Genomic DNA, 26,742 nt, shown 5'->3' on the forward strand with positions numbered 1-26,742 from the left:
ACAGTAACACTATTGTACTAAACCTGACTTTTACTCCACTACACTTAATAGACAAATATTGTACTTTTTACCAGAAAGGGGCAGAGAAGAGCCTACAGCAGCACATGTCTCATCTGATCTCACTGCCCTGCAGAACAGAGGTTCAGGAGATCCTTTCCCACTGCCATCAGACTGTAGAACACCGCAGCCAAAGGAAGTGGACTAATTTAATAATTATTGTTTATTATTTATTATCAACTATTACTATTATTATTACTAATGAGCTACTTGACACATAAATTTCCCCTAGGGGATAAATATCTATCTATCTATCTATCTATCTATCTATCTATCTATCTATCTATCTATCTATCTATCTATCTATCTATCTATCTATCTATCTATCTATCTATCTATCTATCTATCTGTAAATGTGGAACAATACAACAAAAATGTACTTTTAAATACTTCAGTATTTTTTAAATCAAGTACTCCAGTACTGTAACTCGTAAAGACTTGGAGTCATATCTGACCAGGAGGATCTGTACTCTGTCTTCCTCTGCACAGAGGCTGCGGAATGCTATATCAGAGACTGTCCTCCTGTAAAAAACAAGCCCATAGGTCATCTGTGCAGCAAGTTATTATGACCCATAGTTAGGTTTTGTTGTTATTTGACATCTAGTGGTCATAGTAATTTTGACAGCAGCAAAGGGAAAAGTGTGGTGACTTAGAATAAAGAGAGACAAAGTCCACGTCAGGAGGAGATTGTGGTGGATGGATAAATATGACACAGGAGAGCAGTGTTCGATTCCCATGTCAAACCAGCAGTTTATTTAGTTTCTATTATCCATGACCGGTCAACAAAGTTAACCACATTATCATTATTGATAACAAAGATCGTCTAATGTAGAGGAAGTACTTATTTTGACCCAAATCAGCATCTTTTCCTAAACCTAACCAAGCAATGTTATTAAAGTAACCATGGTGATGAAGGTAGGTACGCTGCTGTTGGTACAGTCAACGTTTGGAGTCAGGTTTGGAGTCCCTGCACCAGAGGTGTTCACACATGCTCCCTCCACCTCAGCCTTTACAAGCATGTTAAACACTTCACCTTGTGAGTCAGTGCACGTCTCTGGCTCAGACTCGCAGATTCAACTCTCCTTGATGTTCTCACAGGAACATCAGGACCTCTGCTGGCCTTGAAGCCAGTTCCACATTCCCTCCATGGAGATCACCACTCACTCTGATTAGCCTCGCCTCTCGCCTCACAAAGCAGCAAATAACTGATGATGCCATGACTCATGAGCATGTCATGTTTACCTCTCTTCAGGTGAGTAAGAAAAAAATGACAAGAGAGAAGGAATACTCACTGATTACGTTCCACTTGTAGCACCAGGTGGAGGTTACTTGATGACAGCACTATCTCCCCTCTGACCGGATGCTCTACCTGTAAGGTCAGGAGGAGACATCAGGTTATAACACTATATTTAGTGCAGGTTCATCCAGAAACTAAGTGGCAAATAAATATGTTTCAAATACATGTCATTTATGCCATTTTATTCTGATTTTATCATCACTGCTAACATTGCTAAAAAACGATACTGGTGGGTAATTGAGCTGAAACTTTCTTGTGGAGAATGAGATTTTTATTGATCAACAGACAACAACTAGACGAAAACACTGGTGAAAGGAGGTTCCCACCTGATGACCCCAAAGACATGTTAGTAATCACTGCTCATTAGTCTGTATAGCTAAATTAATAGTTATCATAGGACATGTTAAGCTTAGGGAGCTATTCACTGAGTCTGGTCCATTTTCTGTAGCACGAGTTTCTTGTGTTTATCTTAAAAAAAACTGAGAGAATTAGACAAACATGTTGAAAATGAAACATTAATGTTGAGTTTTTCTGTGGTTCTGAATCTGTTATATTAATATGTTTGTCTAACCAACACTGACAGTAAAACAAAACAATATGGACATATACCTAATTTTAACTTGTCTTCATGGTTTTATTCTTGAGAAACATGTCCAAGCTAATTTTTTTATTTCTATCAACAAACCTCAATTTCAGTTCTCTCTATTGGCAACCAACTCTGGAAACAATCTGAGGCCTAACAATTTCAGGCGATATAATACTAATTCAGTGATCAGTTAACTGTGCAGAAAATACCTCCTTTAGGCAAATGACACATTTTTCTGTGTCATATCACATTTTGATTCGATATGACACAGAAAAATCTTTTATCAGACAGATGAATATTGTGAAACACAGAAGAATAGAACTGAATTTCTAGTTTGTGTTGCTTATGTCTAAGTTTTGTTTTTATTGTTTTTTGCTGATTGAGTAACAACAATTCTGCAAAATAATACTGATCCAAAGAAAGCTGTGAAATCCCACAAACAAGAGAGAGGGTTGAAGAGGTTGAAGAATTTGATTGTTCTTCAGAAGCCTTTTGTGTTTATATGAAGAAGACACAGTCTGCAGTGAAATTACACATCCCCAGGTAAAATTAGTTCTCTGCAAACCCAGAGCTCGTCTGTGTTGCATTCTTTTCCACAGACAGGGTTTGCTTCAAGGAAGACTGCTGCACTGCAGCTGACAAGATCTGAGACACCATAAACTCTTTACAAGCACTGTGAAATCATTACACTTGTCTCGACTGAGGGTATCCTTTGCCAAACATCTGAGAGGAAGACAAGCAGCTGTGAGTTTCAGTCACAATGATATGAAGAAACATGAACAAACACCACAATGAACATGTGGTCCATCAGTGAACTTGCTGAACTGCACCTCCCACACTGTGGGTTCTGTCAGTCCACAAAGGAAGGGATGTCAATGACCTGATGTTTTGGGGGCATGGCTTTATTTACATGAACCTGTTTGTGCACAAACCGGTCCAGAATCCCAAGGTGTTACGTTTTTAAGTTATTTTAGTTTAGCCTAACCGAAACTGGACCTTAACTGCCATAAGCACCATCTTTTCCTTATCTTAATCATATTGTAGTCACTATGGCCAGATACTCAGTGGCAGTAGGTTTGGAAGATATTCAAAATGTAATCTTGATACAGTCCAGTTCAAGTTTCGTGATATATCATATTAACCTCTTTTTTGATGGGTTTTTTTCTTTTTAATAATTATATTATTGTATTTTATGTTTCAGATATAAGTGATGCTGCCACTAAACAGCAGTTCAAAGTTTTATTTGTCACATGACAAGGTTCAATGTAGAGTAAGAAAAGCAGTGACATGAGGGTTGGTAATATCGCATATGGGTGATATTCGGTATTGTGGAATATCGGCACATGCCTAATCATCTGCGGTGATTTCTTGTATTCTTGTCATCACAGTGAGGCCTCATGGTTTTTCTCTTACATTTTTTTCTCTATATTATAAAAAATTCACATATGGTGGTATTAATCATAATATTTGTTATTATCGAACATCGTCCTGAGTCTAAATGGCAAAGAATGTAAAAGCACAGTATGGGTCACACAGGGAGACTAATATACAGTAAGGACTAAACAGCTAAAAAGCTAAAGGTAAAACCCTGTAACATAATGCAGTTTTTTTTTAAAGTCTGGGTAAAGAAAAATAATTGCTATGAAGCAGGATTATGATAGAAGCTCTCCTCCATCCCTCAGGTCTTATCTGCAGTCACTCCTCTATCTGTCTCTCATCTGTGAGCAAAGCTCAACACAAAACAATCCACTGTGAATTGAACACTATTCCTCCCCACATCATTAAATGTGTTGCTCCAACATCAAGCGACACGTGTTCAGCAGGCACACTTTCACATATTTTGCTTGATTTTCAACTGTTTAGTTGTGAAATTTCCCCAGTTCCAGCTGAAAGATCTCAATTGGTCACGGCAGGGTCATAGTGGGTAAAGAGTGGGAAGTCTGTGTTTATGTGTTTACACCTATTTTTCACAGCCGACCTCAAAAATGGGTTAAAAAATCCAGCTGTCAAAGCCTCCTCTTGGTTACATCCCACTTTCAAATTCAGTCAACTTCCATGTCCTCAGATGGTAGATGGCATCCTCTTTACCCTGCCTTCAAGGTCGTCCAGCTTATGGACGACTTTATCACTTTTGCTTTCAGTGGTTGGACAACAGTCATACGACCTAGTTGGTTGATTGTTTGAAGCATGGAGAGGACTTAAAGTAACTAAAATAATCTTTCTAAAATGTCTAAAAGTAACTAGGCCTATGTTCTTTATCTTTTTGAGTTGTGTTCTTACATTTTCCAAAATGTTTCAAGTTAGCATCAATCTCAGCTCAAACTCTTCCCTGACGTCTCTGTCACTGCCTTTAAATGTGAAACTGCTTTTATTCAGTGTTTTTTACTATTGGAATCCTCGGGTCTGTTTGATTTCCTGAACCACTGACACTGAAGGAATACAAACCGGGAGGAGCTTACGGTAATGGTGGTGAAAACAACAACTCCCATGAGCCCAAGCTATTTCATGATGTCACCCAATGCCATCTTTTATTATTGTTTTGATTGAGAGACCCCTAGAGGCAGAAGTTACAGACTGTGGATTAAGGCAAATGTTCCCGCTACGCAGTCTCTTTGTCAAAGGTTGAAGGTTAAGAAACAATAGCTCTTCATCAGATCTCCATTTCTTTTCCACTCTACTGCCTTTCTTCAGACCTGCAAGCAGACATCTCAGGGTCACCTTTTCAAAAACGACTGACTAGGAGTATCTGCACATTAATGATCAAACAGCTTCCACATCCTCACACTCCCACTGTCACACTGGTCGATGGTTCACAGCAGCATTCAGGCTGCTTCTCCTGATTTCTCAAGGTTATGGTTACACAGCTTTAATCCTCATCCTGCAACCCCACTGGCTTAAACAACAAATGTATAATGTAAAGCCGCATCAAGCGTACGTACATTTTACTGTGTGTAGTGACATGTTTGATCATGTTTCAGTGTCAGTCAGTTTAGGATGTGGTTGACTAAAAGAAATCCAGAGTGTGACATGGGCTCGGAAATTAAGAGGGATGGAGAGAAGTAACTTGCTAAGAAGTTAGAAAATTCCCATTCAAGAGGCCCGGTTGATGAAAAGGGACACTAACAGAGACAACAAGACACAGAAGGCAAGACAATGAAACACGAAAAGACAAATCCATGGTGAGAAACAACAGGAAACACCGGAGGACCGGTGTTGAATTTGGTCGTGTCACAGATGCTTGTCTGCTGGAGGCTGTGGATAGACATGGAGAGGGATGAAGACAGCAGCAGCCATGCATCAGATGGAGCTCCAAGCCTGGACCCTCTCCGGGCTCTAGTGAAGCAGAGCTAACACACACTTTGCCAGAGGAGGGCTTATTAGATGGATCACAGCTTGTTTAATCTACACACTAAGAATATGATGAGAGGGCCCTGACAATCCTCCCTTTCCTCCTGAGAGCCACTGATTATCATACAGGGTTATGAACAGTAAACACGCAGAGATGTGATGATGCATGCGCCCCTCGGATCTTTCATGTGACTGTGGGCTGTGATAGTGATAATAAATATGCTCTATTAAAACCCATTTCATGAATTACATGATGTCAGGCAACCCTCACTTAATGACAGTTAATATATGCGCCTTTAGTGACACAAGATCACACTTTAAAGCTGCAGGTTTGCATAATGGCTGCCCTGAAAATGGCACCAGGCGACCTTGGATAATTCTGCTTAATCACAACTTGTTTTTATTTTTTTTTGTTTATTCCTGCGTTCTTCTGGTTACAACCAAGTGATAAGTGAGATCTGGGAACATGGTGATGATGAGGAAAGAAACACAAGCAGGAAAACAAGCAGGCATGTTGGAAACAGTTTATCCACATTTAAGATCTAAGTGAGTGCACCTGAAATGTCACTTATAATAAGAGTGCACAACTATGGCAAGAACAGCAGGCAAAATATGTGGGTCTGTAAACATCAGACAGTTGTAAATGTAAGTTTGGCTAAACTGAAACTCCTATCAAGTTGATTGTCAGCATTTAACGAGGTGAGTCCGATGTTACCATTAAAGACAGTAATTATGGTCACATTTACCTGAAAAACACCCAGGTTTCATCAAACCAGAATTTACCTTGAACTGGAATTTACAGACTTAAGGACTTATGTGTAGAGATTTTCCACTAACACTCTTTCGTTCCTGAACTGCTAAACCTGAACTATTTACAGGCCCACACACAATGTGCATTGTGCAGCCACCCGCAACTACTGTTTTAGAAATGCGAAGAAGGATTCATTTCCGGGAAAATTTACATGGCATCAGATCAGTGCTTAGACGTATGTATTTCAGGCAGGATCAGAGGCATGTCTGATGCTTGTATCGTTATTGGAACAACTTTAAATTACAAAAGGTTCTGGATCTTATTGTTGAAGAAATCTCTCACTAGCACAGCTCCACATCAGACATGATGTGCTCTGCCAGTGAAATTAAGACTGAGGACACCATCTTACTGCATAGTTACTGTACCTAGCTACATCCATGAGAAATAGTGACAGAAAAATGGCAACAAGTGTGGAGGGGACTGACACAGCTGTATAGGCTGTCGTGAGACAACTCTTCAATCAACGTATTTCTTTGATCATTGTGAAAAATGATACATTAACTGCTCATAATGCAGCTTCTGTGTCAAACATAGGGTGATATGGCCTGTAAATAATAATATTTTCAGGCTGCATCACGATACACAATATGTATCTCAATATTTTGAAATCCCCTCTAAAGCACTTCATAAATGTACTGATTGAATTGACCCTGAACAAAAAAAGCAACAAAAAAGTGCATCAACAAGAATCCCTGAGAGAGACATTTCAGAGATGTTTCTTTTCTGAACCAGTTCCTCCACCGCCATCTTCAGTTATATGTATAAACTCGCTTTGGTGACTTTCATGCCCGCAGCTTAAAACATTAACATGACAATTCATACTCAGTGTTCAAGATATAGTCAGTCAACTCTTGGTTGAAGAGACACGTCAGTAGCTAGTAAGTAAAAAATTATGAACAGTGACATAGTCATGTAGATATTTATAACCACTATGGGCCTCATCTTACACCTGGCAAACAGCGGCAAAAGCAGTGAAAATGTCTTTGCTGATTTTGGGCCGATTTAGTTGTCATTTTCCCATCCAGCGCCCACGTTGTTTAATACTAAATACAATTGCTTTTTTTCTGAGTGCCCATGGGGTAGGTGCAGTATGGTGCATTGTTGGTGCATTGCTATCTAATCTATCGCACATGTATGCACATATTATTCTCACATACACTCTGCTTGGCTGTTAAAGGGATTGTGAGACGGCACTCTGATTGGTTCCTTGCATGTTACGCTCAAAACACTCCGATGATTAATTAAAAGTACTTCATAAAACCCTTTTGAACTAGCGACTTTGTTTTCCACTGTTAAAATAGAAGTGACATGGACACACCAAAGATGCATTGGGCTGTTAAAATAGAGCCCTATAACTTTTTCCTTTGCCTTTGTTGGTGACATGTGATATGCTGTACCAGTAAAATTTGATTGGTATAACCTTCACAATAAAAGCGTTCTTTTAAGTTCCATCATCTTCATTTCCTCACCACGTGCAGTACACTCTTAAAAGGAAACTCAGCCATAATCACTTGTCCTGACCCTGAAATGCACTCAGGTTTGTTAACTTGTATGAACCTATATGTGAAAAAGGTTACGTCAGTGCCATATCTACTGAGAAAGCAAATGTTTAATCACATATCTACTAACACCCAAAAATTGGAAAGTAAATATAAGAAAGTAGGTCCCAGGATGGAGCTTTCAAGCTGCAGTGATGACTGAATGACTTACTGTGGACAATTTACCTCTTCCCTCTTTTTTTTGACTGTTTTTTCTTATCTGAGTGAAACTAGGCCATGAAATTGTTGAAAGAGCTACAGTCGTCTCCGGTACAATTTCTCCCAATCAGTCAAGCAGAGTGGAGAAGCACCAGGAAAGGTGTGAGTGGATGGAGCTTTACAAGAAGAGGCAATCATGTTTCAGACCCGAGAGGGCTTGGAGAGCGAGGGCGGAGGAGGACAGAGCGACACTGAGGACGGTGGAGGAGGTGTGAGTGGTGCTGCTACAGATTTGCTGAGGATCAAGTCGATTTGCTGGGTTCCCTGAATAATCGCTTCCTACTGCACTGTGTGTCTTCATACGTGACGTGAAGAGCCTCTATAATTAATCTATGTCAAATGTATGTCAAAGATGCTAAAATTAAACAAGTCTCCTTCTGAGAGACTGAGGAGAGGAGTGTGTAGAGGTGGAGGCAAGGGGGCACATACAGCGAGGTACTTATTACCGCTTCCTTCAATCCCCCACTGAGCCAAAGTGGGGTGTCGACAGCTTCCAATGATCTGTCAGGATGGAAAGTGAAGGGAGCAAGGTATAAATGGTTCAACAGAACACCCATCACCTCCATTTTGGTGTCTTCAGACACTCGTAATGATAACAGACTGCTTGAGAGAAAAAAGAAAAAATTTTAAAAGTGGTGACACCGGTGTCCAGCCTGCGTTACAAACACCTGAAAGATTAATTTATCTGATAGGAACTAGACTTAAAAATGATATATGTATGAATTATATCTGTTAATCTAAAGATTAATCAGTGTGTACTGGAAATTGACAGAATAGCCATCACAGAAACATCTATGTCTACACAGAGATGTGAATGAAATTCTGTGGGAAAAATAAAAGTGAGTTTGAGCTCTTGTGAGGCTTGGATAATATCAACAAATGTTTAACTTCATACATTCCAGGCCCAATATTGTGATATACAATATTATCATATATCAGAGGGGCAGAGGTTTAATAATATAACTATATTGCTGTTTTTTACATTTCTTTTTCTTTTAAATGCATAAATTGTATTTTATGTTTCAGCTGTTTTTTATAATATATAATTCTAGTATTAAGATTTGGATTAACATTATCAACAGCAGAAACATTTTTTGTGGCTATTATGAAAGAATATTGTGTATGGCACAAAATATCACAATATTGGATATTAGCACCTATCGGCTGAAGTCTTACCAAGCCATTTGTTGTAATATTCCAGGCTATTAAAGTTAAAACTGTTTAATGATTTATACTAGTGGATATTTAGGTGCTAAGGGTGAGTGGTTGTTTAAACATCTGCCTCAGGGAAACTATTTACAACCACTGATAAAGATCACCCTATGGGCATGTGTAGGGGGGGCAGCCGGAGATAAGTGGTAATTTATGTATATATTAACTGTCTTCCTTTGAGCGTGCTGAGCTTTAGGTGACATTTAAGGTCGGAGTCAGACGGGAAGGAGGAAGCCAGCAGAGCCAATCAGAAGACAACAAAACGCCCGTGCACATTTCTTTGTTTGTACTTGTATAAACATACTGGATCAGGGAGAGTTAGTTTGTCAGACTGTGGACTGACCAACACTTGTTATTGGTTAGAAAAAGGCACATCTGATCCAGAATTCTGTAATTTTTCATTGCTTGCTGAAAAGATTCACTAAACAATTTGAACTAAATTCTTTGGTGTGGACATTCACTGGTCTTTTGAGTATTTTGAACACTGCACTCACCCCGTGGGGGTGAGAGTTTTTTTCTCTAAACAGCAAAAGCTCTTTCAATTTGGTGACCCTGACGTGAGGCTTAACTGACCAGCAGCGACTGGATAATGAGTGCGGGAGGCAGGTGAACACTGCGGAGGAGAAAAGGTTTCCCAAATAATAAGGTAGCACCACCTTTTTAACAAAAGTGTGCAAATTGGACAAAACTAAAATAACCTCCAGCATGTAGTTCATTCTTCTTCCTGCTAGTATTTAACGTGTAATCTGAGTAAAACCAAGCAGTGAGCAAAAAGCAAATAACGTAGAAAAATCAGAGGAGGTTTCGGACCTAAATTCCTGAACTCTAGTGTTATTTGTGTATACGCACGTGTTTGTACGTTGTAGGGGGCCTACACGTACTTTTATTTAAGTAGGGGGCTTCGGGCCTTAAAAGCCTACACCTTTTGTTTGTACGTTTTAGGGCGCCTACACATACTTTTATTTAAGTAGGGGGCACCCAGTGAGAGACTGCAGCCTCTCCTTAGGAGGGAACTGTAGAAGATTGTCTCTCAGCAGCCCCGATTGACCTACAGTAGTCATTCATGAGATATTTCCATGTGTGAAGTACATTAATTACTTTGTAGTGCATAACTGAGGAATTAGTCTGTAAACATGGAAGGTGAATTCAATCGTGAAAAAGCAGAGTCTAACATTCCCACCCTGAAAAAAGATTTTGGAGCTCCAGGGACTTGGGGAAAGAAATGGGAAGTAATAAAAAACATGTGTGCTAGTGTGTCAGCCAGAGAAGAAAAGAGAGAAAATCTAACATTTAGAGGACTGGTACGGAACAAAGCGACACCTTGGCTGGTTTCCACATGATGACTGTAAAGAAGACATAAAAAAGACTCTCCAGACACGACTGACACCACTAGGACAAAAGACCACCAACTACACCATAAACAGAGCCACCAGTTAAAAGAGTCATTGACTTTGATCAGGATATGGAACAAGGGATCATGCATGCAAACTCAGGACAGGGGTCAGAGATTATGGGGGAGTGGCGAGATAGGTGGGAATTTGAGAAAATGAGAGAACAGTGTAGACAGACGTCGCAGGGAACATGTGGAGGGCAGTATGATGATGTAGGGCTAGAGGGAGAGAGTAAGAATGATGGTGATGATGAGGGTGACAGAGAAGGTGAAGAGTACGTATCAGGAAATATACGTAGTGTTATAGTAGAATGAACAGGATTAAGAAGGTCTGAGAGACTTAAAGAATGTAGGGAGAGAAAAGAAGGATTCCAACAGCCCAAAGACCTGCAGATGCCCCTTTTTAGAGGAGGCACGTATAATATTCCAGCTGAATATAAATCATTCTCATTGGACAGGCTTAGTCAATCAGCTGCTTCCTCTTAGGGATGGAGCCCAACCATGGTTAAACAAAGTATCACAGCTCACACAGGGACAGACATTTCACACATCATATGGATGCCCAAACTCAAAAGCAGAAAAAGAGAGAAGGTGAGATGGAGGAGCTTAAAGGTCAGCTTTTAAAGCTGCAGCTACAACAGGCTAGAGATCAGGTGACAGATAAGAAAACTAGTGCTAAGCAACACAAACAAATGCTGCAAATGCCTTCTATGGATGTTGTTGCTGCTCCAGCTCTTTCCCTATCCCCATCTCCCCCTCCTAACCCTTCCCCTAATCCATACCCTTACTACCCTGTACATATCCCAGTGCCAGTACTCACACCAGGTCAGATGTTCCAGGGTCCAGGAAACCAGGGAGGGTATCATCAAAACAATGGACAGAGAAAGGGAGGGAAGGCAGGCAATAAGGGAGGAGCAGGGGGAGTGAAAAACAAGGGATGCTTTATTTGGACCATTGGGTCAATGATTGCCCTTATAACGGCTATGCTCGGCAGCAGGGAAAAAGCGGTGGTCCCCCAGGGGGAGCAGCTTCAAACCCACCCCAGCAGGCACCCAATCCACATATGGCCCCAGGAGGATGGCCTGCACATCCTGGTGCATGGGGACAGTTCCCACAGCAGCCATAGGGGTGCCAAACAGAAGGGGAACTACAGGGTTAGGGCTAGGGGTAGCTCCCTGTTTTTCTCTGAAGGTGAATGGGAAAACAAAATGGGCAATGGTGGACACAGGAGCTCGCTACTCAACCTTGAGTGATCCACCTTGCAGACTCTCATCCGCCTATGTTTCTGTTTTGGGATTTTCTGGCACTGAACAAAATCTGCCTTTCATGGAAGAAACTGTTGTGACTGTGGGAAACCAAACGCTGAGACACTCTTTTGTCTACGCACCGGACTGTCCTGTGAACTTGATGGGAAGAGACTTGTTGGTTCGCCTGGGAGTTGCAGTGAAATGTGCACCTCAGGGAACAACTATGCATTTTCCAGATGGAACTGTGATCACCTGCAGCTCTTCTATCGATACGTCTGTTAAGCAAATGCCCCTGGGTGCCTCTGCTCCATATACTGCTGCTGAATCACCAGCTGATGTATTGGGTATTGTTAAATACAGAAAATAATCCCTTGGTAGAACAATTTGATTTATGGGCTCCATGGATTCACTCTCTCAACTCCTAACACTCTGTTCCCGACCCTCCCCATTGTACTTTATATTATGATAGGAATGAAGATTGGATATATAAGGCTGAATTTGAAGACAAGATAGAAGGAGATACCTGGGCCCTGCATGTAGAAGGCATATATGTGGGACAAGAAGGAGTGGCAGCAGCAGTTGTGCTTCCTGAGTATAGGAAATCTTGGTATAGAATGTCTAACACTGCCACCCCCCACGTATCTTTGGCCTTGCATGCAGGACATCAGGCTAAAGAGTTGGGTCTCACAGGTTACTCCAGACATTTTGTGCCTGATTATGCCGGTAGGACTGAGTCTCTGCGTGCACTGGTTAAAGCTCAGGGGTGCCGCAGTCTCAGTGCCAAGTTGGACTGGACGGTTGAGGCTGATTCAGATTTTATTTGTCTCAAACAGGATCTGTCACAGGCCACATCTTTGGCGCCCCCCGATTACACTCAACCATTTTTTCTTGATGTTTCTGAGAGACAAGCATCTGCATATGGTGTTCTCTATCAGAAACAAAGGGGGATTAGGAGAGTGTTAATATACTGCAGTGTACTGTTTGATGTACAGGAAAAAAGAGCTGCTCAGTGTGTCAGATATGCAGCAGCAGTTGCTAAATTGATAGAAAAAAATCGCACATGTAGTCATGCACCACCCACTGATAATCTTAACCTCTCACGCTACAGTTGCATTTGTGACATCCTCTGCATTCACACTGACACCACTAAGACAGGAGCAGGATTCTCAAAGTGCTAACACAACCACACATAACATTTGTACATCAAGGAATCAACATGGAAGAACAAATATTGAAAGGGACACCACATTGTTGCATAACAGCTACATAGGACAGGACCGAGGTGAGGACTGATTTGAGTGAAACACCTTTGGTAAATCCTGAAGTGGAAATGTACACAGATGGCTGTTGTTTCAGACAGTGGGTTGCAGGCAGGATACGCTGTGGTGGAACTAGGGATAGATGGGACCCCCAGAATAGTCAAACAGGAAGCGTGTCAGCGCAGAAAGCAGAACTAAGAACAGTCAAAGCAGCACAAGAAACTGCATCAGAAGAGATAAAGACTCAGTGGAAGTCAAAAGGGGTCAACAAAACAGCCAAGGAATATGGCATGTAAATAGTCAGCTGATAATGCCCCCTCACTGGCTACACAGCATGTTGACACAGACTCATGGACCTGACCACAGGAGCACTGGACAGATGACACATGACTTACGACACTGGTGGATTGACGGCAAGAATGCTGTAATCAAAAACTTTGTTAAAGATTGCTCAGTGTGTCAGAGATGTAACGTAAGACCAGCCTTTAGAGTAGAGGCTGGCATGTGTCCAGAACCAGCTGCACCAGGTCAGGAAATCACTATTGATTTCACAGACATGTTAAGGCGTGAAGGTGGGAAACGTTATTTGTTGGTGATTGTGGACTCCTTCTCACGGTGGGTTGAGGCCTATCCCACCGCAAAGGAGGACGCCACATCAGTGATAAAATGTTTGATAAACCACTACATTCCCACTTACGGTTTTCCCAGACTAATTCGCTCTGATAATGGAACACACTTCAAAAATAAAGACATGGAGAAAGTTGAGAAAGCCTTAGGATTAAAACATAAATATGGGACTGTATATCACCCTCAGTCTCAGGGCAAAGTGGAGAGCATGAATCAGACATTAAAAAGCAAATTATTAAAAATTGTAATGTCATACAAACTAAAGTGGCCAGAGGCTCTGCCGTTGGCCCTCTTGGGAGTGAGATCTGCAGTAAACAGGGAGACTAGTTTGACTCCTTTTGAGTTACATCACGGCAGAGAAATACCTGGTCCAACTCACTCCCTGAAAGAGATTTCTAATGTGGGATATAAACCATATTATGTGAAAATAAACGCTCTGGTGTCAGAATTCTCCATCCCGACAGATTCACCAACAGCTTCTCCACGCGGGAACAGGAGCCAGAGCTAGGATCAGGAGGACCTCCAGAGTTCCTGTATCTGAAGGCCATAAAGAGGAAGTGAAGTGAACCACGGTGGACAGGACCATTCAAAGTGACAGCCAGAACACACTCGGCAGTAAAACTGGCTGGGAAGGGTTACAACTGATATCACCTCTCTCAGTGTGCTAAGAACGCCACAGCACAGGAGAAGGAAGCCGAGAGGAACTAAAAAAAATAAATAAATAAATAAAGTGTATAACCGAGTTTTATAATCATCATTTGTGTGTGTGTGATTAAAACAGAAACCAGCGCCACTCGTTCGGAGGAATCACATTCTTCTGAGTCGGTTTGTATCAAATCGTCAACCACACACCCTTATTATATGCTACACATCTACTAATTGTCTCATGTCACAAACAATTGCCAGTAATGTTATAATGTTTAAAAAAGCCTCAGACAAATGGAAAAGTTGAGTTTCATTATCAAACAACGGCTGCAGCTCGTTTATGAGCATGTCGATGTTTGTCAGGATCTCCTGGCTCTGATGCCACCTTATGCTGTGACAGACATGGTATCCATGCTAATCACATGCATCACAGCTTCCAAATATTCTCAATGAATTCACATAGGAGAATTTCCCACGCTACAAACAATAACAAAAGCTAATGGCCTGCTTAATTGTTACCGTCTGAGAAGGAATTCAGAAAAGTATGTTATTGTGATTGCACAGCTGGATGTTTGTGATGTTGGCCTCTCATGTAAAAACAAGTGACCCAGGCAGCTTCAGTCTATGCTACTTTCTATAACATACGACATCTATGCAGGATAGAGAGGAAGACAAAATCAGTGAGAAAAGAGAGGAGATCCGTGATTGAATCCACAACGATGGACTGACGGTTACAACACCTTCCAAGCGGAGAAACTTCACAGTTCACCCTCAGTCCTGACTGTGACCATACCCGACAGCAGTTAAGGCTTCAAAAATAAATAACGTAAAGGTCCATATAGTATAAAGGTAGATGTTCATGTGTTGTTTCATTATAAAGCAGGTCTAGCTTCTATATTAATACTATGAAAGTATCATAACGCTCAGTCCACAGAGAAATGCACACAGCCTGTATTCAGAAACTGAGCCTTAAAACCAGCCGCCAGGATTTCTGGAACTTTGTGATGTCACTACAAAGCAGTCACCACCCACCTGGACCTACCATCCAACCTTGCAGGATTTTTTTTCTCTGGGTGTTTACCTGAAATCTGCTATATTTTCATTGGATCACTCAGAAAACAGTCAAGCTAGAGCTCTCTCTGGGGCTCTAGCACCAACACGTCCGTGAGCCAATCAGAAGAGAAAAGGATTGGCTCACGTGTTGTTGCTAGAGCTCCAGAGAGAAGCCTGAGAGAGGCCATGTAAAACTGCATTGAGGTTCTTAAAACCACTTCAAATAAAACACAGAAAAAGAGGAAAATGTGGACCTTGAGAAAAAAAGGACCCCTGCTTATAGACTGGAAAACTTAACTTAAATGTTTGAACCTCTACATGCACAGTCTCATTAAGAACAAAACTGAAAACAGGCAGCTGCTCAATATCTTGGTATTTCTTCACTGATGTTACCTTTACGTCAGAGGTGGGAAATCTGGCCAAAAGATCACATCACCATCTTTTTAGGTAGAATCATGATCCACAATCTGAATCACAAGTCTCCCCACAGATTTAGTTAAGCTCATTTTCAAATGACTAGCTGTGCATATTTTCCTGGACACAAAGCCTGTCACTTCAACTCAGAGGTCCAAATCACAAATCTCTGCATTCTGTTTCCACTCTGATTTCATTGTGAAAGTCCTGACTGTAAGTTGTGAATTCGTATCTTTCTGCCACTTTGGCGCTTGTTTCAGACGTTTGTCTGCTCACTGCTACTCTTCAGTCACAATGATTGATTTACAAACTGTGATGTATTTACAAATTGTGTCACAATCAATCATACTTTTGTTTAGTTCATATCAAGTATTAATATGGACAGCACTGTTATTTATTTATGAAATTCTAAATGTAAGTTTACTTTTATTTATTTCATTTTAGTTTACTCTAACTTGTTATAGGCCATAATAGAAGATTTACTGAGTTTTAGACATCATTAGAGCAGCTGATGTTTACATCCTCACATGTCCTCAGCTGTTGCTAGAAAACAGTGATCTACCCTGATTGGTTTAGGGAATTAACACACCATCTCTATCCCTTTGTTGTTGTAGACAAAGAACCAGGCTTTTAAATCATTCTCTCTTCTCACTATAGTGATTATTTCCACCATATTTTCTTTTAAAGCAGCTACTGGTACAATAAAAATGGCGTCTGCACCCTGCACTGAATATTCAACAATACATCAAAATACATTTTCAAAATAGTATAGCAGCAGATTTAACCTCCAAACTAATCTGCCATCAGACAATCAACCTGCTCTCACTTACAAAGCGTTTGAATGAAATCAGTGTGGAAGCCTTATCACATGAAAATCTCAGGCTTCAGACGGGGTCTGCAAAAATTATTGAAAGAAAAACAGAAATCTAGAAGTCAAGGCGTTGTTTGTCCCAGAGTTCCATGAAGGACGGAGATGAAAACCCAATCTCTGTTCATCATTAGCATATTATCTAACATTGTTTACAAGAAAAGAACAATTCACTGATGCTGTGACCAGATCTGTGATTTGCAGCTCCATTGTGAAGTCAGTTTACCATCAAGTTCAAGCCTCAATCGTCAAAACAACTTAAAACTTCAAAACAGGGGAGTTGAAGGGATAATTTTATACAAAATAATTTCCATTTAAATCAAATCCATTCGAGCCAAAAAGCCATACTATTTCATTCCACCTACCCTGGATATTTTACTCCATCTGTGGCGGAGCACACCATATTTTACTGGACAAATTCAAAGCATGATGTGTCATTTAAAGAAAATGAAAATTCCTATTTTCACTACTAATGGCTGTGAGGTAACAATTCCACCTTCAAAAAGAGCGACACATGGAGCCAGCGGAGCTGCCTGAGGACTGAGGAACCAGTCACTTTCAGTTACAATACAAGTAGCAGTACCAGTACAACTTATGACCTATCACCCAACTATATTCCAGGCCACAGATCTTCAATATTCATCCTGCTGAGCCCTTTCTAGAAGATGGGACTGAGGCATGGTGGCAAGGTGCATAATCCCCTCTATAAAGACTTGCTTATGTTTGTGTACTTAGCCACCTGAGCACCATGAAAAAAAGAACTTTAGATGCACTCCTTAGGGGTAATTTATTAGCTGCTCCCTGCTCATTGTGCTCAGCATCTTGCCTCACTCTTCAGCTGCATGAAATGTTTTTGTAAATGGATGTGGGTGTCTGGATGAATGCTGATGTGAGGAATAGAGGGCTCTCGTTTGCAACTTTGGTATTTTATCTTTGCTGAAAAGCCCCCGTGTTCACCTATTTAAAATTCACCTGGAGCTGGGCGCTGTAAACATCACTCCTCCAAAGCCATTTCAAAATGAAGAGGCTGTTAGGAAAACTAAGTGTAAGCTATTGACAGGGCATCCAGGATAATACGGAAACAACTCTGCTGTCCTTAGGCTAAAGTAAACAGGCCAAACACCACTCATTGCTTCTGCCTTGAACACATTCACTGATCATTAATGTGGCCTGCTAACAGTGAAGTGCATTACCAACTGCTACCAAACCACAAACATAGATAAGCTTTCCATTTACTTAACAGCACTGGTCTGAGCGACTTTGTGTCTGGAAATATATTTGATATATTTCACTGCACATATTGTTTGTATAAACAACAACAATAAAAGGTTTAACTTTAACATATCTACCACATACCTGGTCAAAATGTTCTTTAATAACTATGCAACCTGGCAAGATTTTAAAATTACAAACAACAAAACATGTCAGTTGTGTTACACTAACTTATCAAATACTGTTTAATATTTTTCCCATCATTATAAAGTGCTATTCTAAAAAGTAAATCACTAGTTTCAGTCCTACCTCAGAATTTGAGAGGGACTTTGTACAGAAACAGATTTACATTTGGTGCAACTTAGTCCAGACCTTCACTTTCTATATTGTAAGATACATGAGGAACTTTAGCCAGTGTTTGGATGGTGAGAGACACTGTTGGTACATTCGAGCTGGCAGAGACCACATGCTCTTTGTTCTACAGACATTAGAACTCACCTCCCACAGTTCCTGACTGTTCACACCTGGGGACGACACTCCCCCAGGGACCTCACTGACCAGTCAGTGTTGGTCAGTGTGTGACATGTAACCCCCCAGGGTGTCACCAGACAAAACCAGATCTCCTTCTCTGTTCTTTCTATTCTCTCCTTGGCTTGTCCAGGAGCAGCAGCTCCTCGTCTCCCCTCTCAGCTCTTCAATGAGCAACAAGGCTCCCAGCCCAGGTCAGCCCTGCTACCTGAGACAATAGCTCTCTTGCTGGCCTGCCCCCGGCAAACTGCAATACTCTTCTCCTCAACAGCAGTGACCTGTTTTAAAGTTATTGTTTACTATCAATATTTTTGATATTAATATTTTCTTAATTTATTATAGCCAATAAATTGATAGACAACTGAAGGTCCAACGTATGGTGTCCCGCTCATGAGGCAGAGCTCAGACCCAACACTGTCCATGTGTAAGCTTTTAATTCAACAGCATCAAGGCATGACAGGGTCATGAGAAGTTCAAAGGTATTTAAAGCCAGTGTCTGGAACTGTAACAGATCCTGGTGATAAGAAACATGGCTCTGAGAAATGATGCGTTTTGATTAATAATTAGTGAAGACGAGGCATTGTTTAGATTTTACATCTCTCCGCCACAGTAGATGATATCTGAGACTTTGAAGCATTTTTTGTCATTCTTGAGAATAAATTAATCATAAATAATATACACTAGAAACCTAATGCTTAAAAAAATGTGACCCCATTACACTAGATCTGAATAAAATGTGGATCTCTTAGGTAGTCTTGGTTTCAGCTGGACCTTCAGTTCTTACATTGTCATATGGACCAGTGAAACCTGAATCTTTCAAACCCCTTAGCAGACCCCAGCAGCCCAATGCTGGTCTGTGATTAATGCCCTGCCACAGACTAGGATAGGCTTGTAAATACTTTGCCTTGGTTGGCAATAAAACTACATTACTGTATTTTGGAGTGGGAGACACAACTTTTCCCACAGCTCTTGTGGGAGAGGTTGTGCCTGAAGGTCTAAATTTGTGCTAAAAACCTACAAACTGTAACTCAGTTCATGGAAGATTAGACACCATGCAGTTTTAGTGTTTTTTACTGAGTTGTTGAGAAATAACTGCTAATACACTATTCATGGCCAACACAGCAATTAATGAGTGGAGCTGCGAGTGGAGTATGGCTTCGGTTCAAGGCTGGTGAATTGGTTTATGTGACACAGCAGTAATTAAACTAAAATCACGTCCTCGTGGTTGTCTGGCTCCACCATTCAGACTAGTTACAGATTACATCCCTGTATACCCGGAGTCCAGTGGCGGCTGCTGGTCTTATAAGGAGGGGAAGCTCATTTTTCGGCCTACATCATAAAATGTGTCCGTTTATTTAAATGTAAATTTGCAGAGTGACAGAAGACAGTCGCCAAACACAACGGTAGTCGTTTTTAACAAAGACAAAGTCGCTGAGGATCAGTAACGTCTCCAGATCAACTCCGAACAACGGAAAAAAAAACTTGAAAACTGCTCTGGTGGATGCTTATACTTCAAGATCGCTGATTCGCTCATTTCGCTGAAGCCGAGGGTCCGGGCCAGCCCACTGCCCCATAGACCCCCAGAGACGCTGAGCATCCGATGGGCGGGACAAAGCCCAGCATTTATCCAATGACCGTCTAGTTTGGCTGCAGTGGAACAACCCACTCTCTGCTTCCCCATTGAAGTCAGTAGACGCTCGGCGTCTACACTGTGTAAAGCTCTGTGGCGCTGCGGGGATGAATGAGAAGAAGTCGTGTCGGTTATCTGTGATAAGTAGCTGATTCTGAACAAAAGATGAACGTGTTCTAGCGCATATTTAGTCAATGAAATGTTCACACAACATATTTGACCACTTATTTTGTTGACATTTTAGGGGAAGCTGAGCTTCCCTTGCAGTCTTAGAGCAATCGCCACTGCCAGAGTCATATAAAATATTAACCAAATGAAATGTTGTCATAATTGCTGTGCGAAGCCCTGAGTTATGTGCAGTCAAGTGTCCTTGACCTTTGACCACGAAAATCTAATCAGTTCATCATTGACTCCAAGTGACCGTTGCCAAATTTGAAGTTCCCTCAAGGCGTTACTGAGATACCACATTCTTGAGAGTGAGACGGACAGACCAACAACCTGAAAACATAATGCCTGGTCATGGTTGTTGGCGGCGCATGAGGCATAAAAACAACAGTAATTAAAAAACAACAGTAATTAAGAGACCGGTAAAATCAGAATCTGGTAAAACTCTAAAATGAGACAGTCTGGCCTGCAGAGGAGTTTTGCATTGCAACAGCAGCTGTTCCCAACCTTACTGTTGCGCCTAGCAACCTTGAAAACACTGAACTTTTTCCACTAAAACTTGAGCTTTTAAGACCCTTGGTTTTCACAGTTGTACTGTGAGCTGTTAACCTGAAACCCAATACTTACATTTAACGGTGTAATCCTCAGACTCTCTGTCAGAGTTGTTTACTGACATAATATTTTCATTACTAGAGTACAATTAATCTTGGGGCGTAGGATAAGGAAAAGAAGGCTGGATTTCAAAACTGCATTTGAAGGAGCCTTTGAAATAGGATGATCTCGTCATGCAGCTGTGATGCAATCAGTCTTCTAATACAGCCTGTGAAGGATGAGACCGTGACTTTGGACACAGCACATATCATTTTTCAATCCAATGATTTCTTGTTTATTTATTGAGGAACATTAAGGATGTCATGAAAAAAGAACTGTCAAAGGCAAATTTACATTGGGGAAAAATACTTTTAGAATGTTCTCCTACTGCTTTGAAACTTGCAGTTTCTTGAGATTGAATGAAGCAACTAGTGTAAGAAACCTGAATGTTGGCTATGTCATCTTAACATAAAGCTGGGCATACACAGTACGATTTTAGAAATTGTATTGTTTAATTCCAACTCACACTACTTGTAAATCATCCACAATGTAAAGCCAAAGCTCATGATTTATATGCTCACACTACACATGCGAAAACAGCCAGTCGGGCCCTGCAGACCACCCTGGCTATTGACAATTGTCAATAAAGATTTGTTTGAAGCTCCGAGGCAGGTTTTTTTTTTAGCAACAATACTGTACAATAACAACAATAACAAGGCAGAAGAAGCGCGCTGCCTTGATCATTTCCGCAGTCCTGTGTGCCGAAACATCTAAAAAAAAAATTGCCGCCGGTGCATATGGTCTTGATGATGGCTTGGAAGACGTGGACAGTATGGCTTGTCCATTTTACTGAAAGAATTTGAATTTACTTTTACTGTTGTTAGGGTAGTGTTGTTTTCTGTCCAGCGTCATGTTGCCATGGCACTTCTTGCAGGCACAGTGAGAAAAAAGGCACTGACGTTGGGGAATCGGCTTGTGGCTCTGCTTCAACTGTACGAGAGCCTGCGTCAGCTGACCAAACTTTCTGACGCTCCCCCTTGTACATGGCACTGACAGACAACGCACGACAAAGCTGAAATCCCCCCAGACTCTACAATGAGTTGTGCAGCTCAAAAATCGAGTCAAGTACAGGCTAAAATTGTACAGTATGCCCATCTTAAAGCTGCTTAAAATGAACTGTGGAGATGATTAGTGTGTTTGTGTGCTAATCACCTCCAACCAGCTATGTTATCGTCAATCATGTGGCTGAAGGTTAATAAGATGTTACATATTTAATAACCACCATGATTAGTTCTTATGCGAGAGCACAATGGATTAGTAAATCCTAAGTGAGTCGGAAAATGGTTTTGAAATAAGCTTACAACAAATGAACCATCATTTATTGTCCATTACCTTTTCTAAAATCCACTCACACTTTCAAAGATAACGCTGGACAAAAAATGTTCCTACAGTGTGTCCTGTCTTTACTTGCCTTTAATTGTAGTAATTGTGATGTACTGATTAGAATTAGAATAGTTTTTGATAGTAGTAAGAAAGCTATGAATCAGTATACAGTGTAAGAACTGATATATCTCAATCAATATAATCATCATGTTAACTTTGCTACTGAGTTAGGACAAAATCAATATAATAGAGTGAGCAGCTGGAAAGGTGTGTGTGGGGGGTGTGCTCAGGAAAGATTTCTGCCTCCCTCCTCCTTCCACAGAGTTTTGGACAGTGTTGTTGTATAATGGAAACCAGACTCCTTTGATGTATCTGGAGCTGTCAGGACCCTCTGCCTTCATAACCAGCCCATTCTGGAGTTTGTTGCTTTTTCAGAAGAATTGCTGTTTTTACAGTGTATGTGTGTGGGTGTGTGTATGTGTGTGTGTGTGTGTGTGTGTGTGTGTGTGTGTGTGTGTGTATATCAGTGATACATGTCTGTACATCAATGGGTAAACTTTAGATAGGAAGTATAATAGCTGATTCAGGACGCTTCTAATGGCACCAATTTGACAGAAACAAAAAGAGGCAAAAGATGGAGCCTTGGGGGAACACCATAGGCTGTGAGAAGCAACTGCTGAAATTTGGCAGGTAGTTACATGATTAACTGTATCCAATAACAAGCTCAGATCAAGTAGAATTAACTTTAAATATCACTGGCATCATCTGTGAGTAAAATGTTTATTCCTACGTTATTTTGAGCACATTTAGAGTCATCCTGTGTTTTAGCTGGTGAATGATGCAAAATTCTGGAGTTAGAGTTTCTCTGGTTCTAGTGCATATGGATGCATATGGATTCCTTCTGCCCAATATTCCATTGTGAGATTGAAATATTATTCCACTATTTTGCTGCAGATACTCTATAGGGACATTGTACTAGACTAACTATAAAATACCCCTGGGCAATTTCTTGCTTTCTTTCTTATAAGGTAACAAATCACCAGGAAACACAGAGGACATGTTTTCATTTGACACCTCACCAGCTCTCTGCCCGTTGTCAGAGCGTGGAGCAGCCAAAATCACTGTGGAAGAAACACTTTGACTCTGTTCTTTTTCACAGGCTATTATGTTCTAATCGACTGTTGGCTCCACTCATACATCTGATCTGGGCTCAGGGTTCAGGACTGTGTAAATCTGTGATCATGGAGTGGCAATAGAGTGGCATGGGGACTTTAGAAGGTGACAGAAATATGTTGGCTGATTTTATCATGAACAATCAAATATATCAGTATTTGATTGGGAAAGCCCCCAAATGAAGATATTTTTAAGATTTTTGACTCAAAAATAATTTTGTAACATGAGAAAAACATTGACTAGACAAAAAAGCTGACTTTCCCTACCACAAAATACTGTACTTTGCACTATTAGACCAGTGGTGATCACAAAATCTATTTAAAGACTGTTGCAATAATTATGCTAAATAACAAGCAAGTGTCATTTGTATTGTCATGCAATTGCAGAAATAATATGAGTTATTTCCATTCAGCTCTCAATCACAGGCCCAACTTGAGCGCAATAATCACATGAAGTGTGATCGTGGTAAACACAGGAAATGGTGCTCTGGTGAAGAACCTTCTGCCTCATCTTTATCTAATGTCATCATCATAAGGACACTGACAGGTTCAAACATGACTGACAGTGGGGGAGTTGGCTGTGCTGGTTTTTCTCCTGTAATGAACACAGTGTATGATCTATCACATTTTGAAAATAAAATAACATTCAGACTCTGACTGAAAAGCAAAGTAAGAGTACTTCATAGAAACGTAGAGGAGTAAAAGTACAATATTTGTCTTTTAAATGTAGTGAGGTAAAAGACATAAGTTTAGAAAGTTATAAACACTTAATACTTAAGGACAGTACTTAAGTAAATGTAATTGCATCACTTATACTTGGTGAGCCACACATTTATTATTGCCAACAATGGTAATAAATGGTAAAAGTTCTTTTTTATGTGCTTAAATTTGAAAATGTGGTGAAAGTGCAAACTCTAAGGTACTGAGCTTTGAATAAACCGTCACTGCAAAACTGATTGATGTGGCTTTCTGTTTGGGGCTTGGCGCCAGTGATTTTTGTGCTTTTTAAACTGGGTGCTTTTCTATGTTGCACTTTTATGACTGATCTGAAATTTGGACACATTTATCTGCACACTGAGCAGCTTCAGAGATGTTGGTAGATTCAGCAAATTTGGCTTTAGTCAGGTTTAATCCATCCCTCACACGATCAAACCTGAGTTACTAGAACTAAACAAAACATCTTCAACAATCTGCGGTCGTACTGTATTTCTATTAGTGGAAGTTGGCAACCCTGTACACAGCATCAGCAGTCATAGCGCTGCGAGAAAACAGAGGGAGCTGCTGCCCACTGCAGGGAAAAATCACATGCTTGTGTGACTGTTTCATATTTTATTGGGATAAAATTTGTTTCTGACTTTCTGTTCATCCCACATCTCCCTCCCATCTTCACAACTTCTCACATAGCAGCTTAGACTATGTTAATTTAGCTTGCTTGTAATGTATGTAAACCTTTTCATCAAGCATTCAGCCACATTAGCTGGCAAAAACGGTATATGGATTCAACTGGCCTTTCACTAATTTATTTTTAATGAACAGAAAGTATCACCTAATTCCTTTGCTGTATGGCCTGTCAACTGGATGCAAGGTTCTAACACTTTCAAGCACTTTCAAGATGCATTTTCAAGCTTTTCAAGCACCTTACAGCTGTGGTAAATTACATATTTATATTCACATAAATATATAGTCAAAATGATTATCTCATTTCCTCACATTAAAACAGCTATATTATGCTATAAACAACCAAATTTCTGTTTTTTAATAGCATTCCACAGAAGAGTGACATTAGAAATTAGATTTAAAAAAAAAAAACAGTTCTTTGTTTTAAAATGAGTGACCCATCGGTAAGTAGACTTGACATCCTATATAACCTGGCTGAGCCAATACAAAACAATTATTAGACAAATAACTTTTCAATAAATTCTTTATTGAAAATTTGAAAAAAAAAAAAAACCCTTTTTTAGGTCTTTTAGGTTGGCAGTAAAGTGAATTGACTCTTTTAAAATAAAGACTCGGCAAATGAAAAAGAAAAAGGAAACTACATTAACTACACAAAATGTTGAGGCTCATTAGAGAAGAGAAATGAGGAGCAATCCCAAATGGGGTGAGATATCCCACTTTATTAGAGGATTGGATTGGATTTTAATTGGATGATTGGATATTAGAGCTAACAAATGAGCTAACAAATGATTTTACAGTGCCTGTGGTCTTGACTATAGGGGCCACTCCTGTCAATACTCCACTGGCAGATTCCACTGTACTGGCGTTCTCTACACTGCTGGTTGTTGATGTGGATGTAGCTGTGCTGCTTGATGCATTGCTCGTCTGTTGGAAGAAATCTTCCAATATAGGACCTAATGTTCAAAGTCTTCCCATCAGATCAAGTGCTTCTTTCCTAAATAACACCACCAAAATAGAAGGAAAATGTTATCATAAACATAAAAAAAATGTATTCTAAATACAATTATCAGTAAGATGCTGAAAATTATATTTGTCAATCAGCAATGTCAGTATATGTGTTATCGTATTAAGTTATCTGCTTTAAAGTGTTTAATCTCTTCATGGCACTAATATGATATACACTAATGCATGTGCCTTAATTGTAAAATTGTCAAAATGGTCACAAATGTGTATTACATGATCTATAAGTGGAAAATAAGATTTACAAATGCGTACAATGATTTGTGCGTAACTGGGTACTCAAGGCATCTGCCTTATGTTATTCCAGAGGAAAACTCTGTTTTTCCTACATTTATGAGATTAAAGCTTAGTTTTTATTTTTCATCTCTCTCACAATACTGTAAGACTTGTTTATCAGACTGTTTAATACACTACAACTCTACAAAACCCTGCTATTTATGCAAGTATACATATCTTATAATGGACTCCTACTAAGTAGTTTCAGTTATAATGTTTGTTCACTGTTAATTAATGTGCAGCCTGTATCTAAAATGCCATAACCATAGCAACAGCTACGCAATCAAATCCTCTGTTTACAATTTATTTCATGTTAACAAGCTAATGTCTGATTACAACACTGAGTGCTTCATCCTCTGAACACCACAGGAGGCTACTGTAACACACAAACTGACAGAAGTACACTCCTCTGAACTTATTGACACTTGCATTACATAAGCAATTATCTATCATCCAGTTCGCTATTCAGCTGCTTTTTCTGAGACACATGGTCTGTTGCTTATTGTAACCCCCTCAATGCCTCCAACTCATTTAGCTAGCTACCGAATTCACAGGCTAACAAACAAACATAACATGTAACGTTAGCCTAATCCAAAATTCCCTACAAAGTCTTACCTTTGATGTGGCTCGTAGGCGCAGACTCTCCCATTGTAAACAACTGTACTGTTTTTGCAAATTTTGCAGGAGCTACTCGTCGATATGATCCTTGTCTTAGCCATGGTTTGTATTTGCTGTCTTCTAGAAAATGCTCGCTGGAACGGCAACCTCCTGGCATGCGAGCGAAATCACACATCAA

At 40.3% G+C, this 26,742-nt stretch overlaps 1 protein-coding gene across 2 annotated transcripts in view; it reads right to left on the minus strand.

Annotated features, from left to right (window-relative positions):
* The window catches only part of adam19a (ADAM metallopeptidase domain 19a), a 243,823-nt gene that overhangs the window by 124,796 nt on the left and 92,285 nt on the right, over positions 1-26,742 (minus strand). For both annotated transcript variants that reach the window (XR_002761702.2, XM_023423897.2), the window contains exon 3: positions 1,350-1,426. Coding sequence is in view for 1 of the 2 variants with exons in the window: in XM_023423897.2 (XP_023279665.1) it covers positions 1,350-1,426 (77 nt within the window). In the remaining variant the exon portion in view is untranslated. The remainder of the gene's footprint in view (positions 1-1,349; positions 1,427-26,742) is intronic.

Source organism: Seriola lalandi, unplaced genomic scaffold (assembly GCF_002814215.2).
Source record: "Seriola lalandi dorsalis isolate HSWRI2012SDOR001 ecotype SW California unplaced genomic scaffold, Sedor1 jcf7180002054694, whole genome shotgun sequence".
Taxonomy (NCBI): Eukaryota; Metazoa; Chordata; class Actinopteri; order Carangiformes; family Carangidae; genus Seriola; species Seriola lalandi.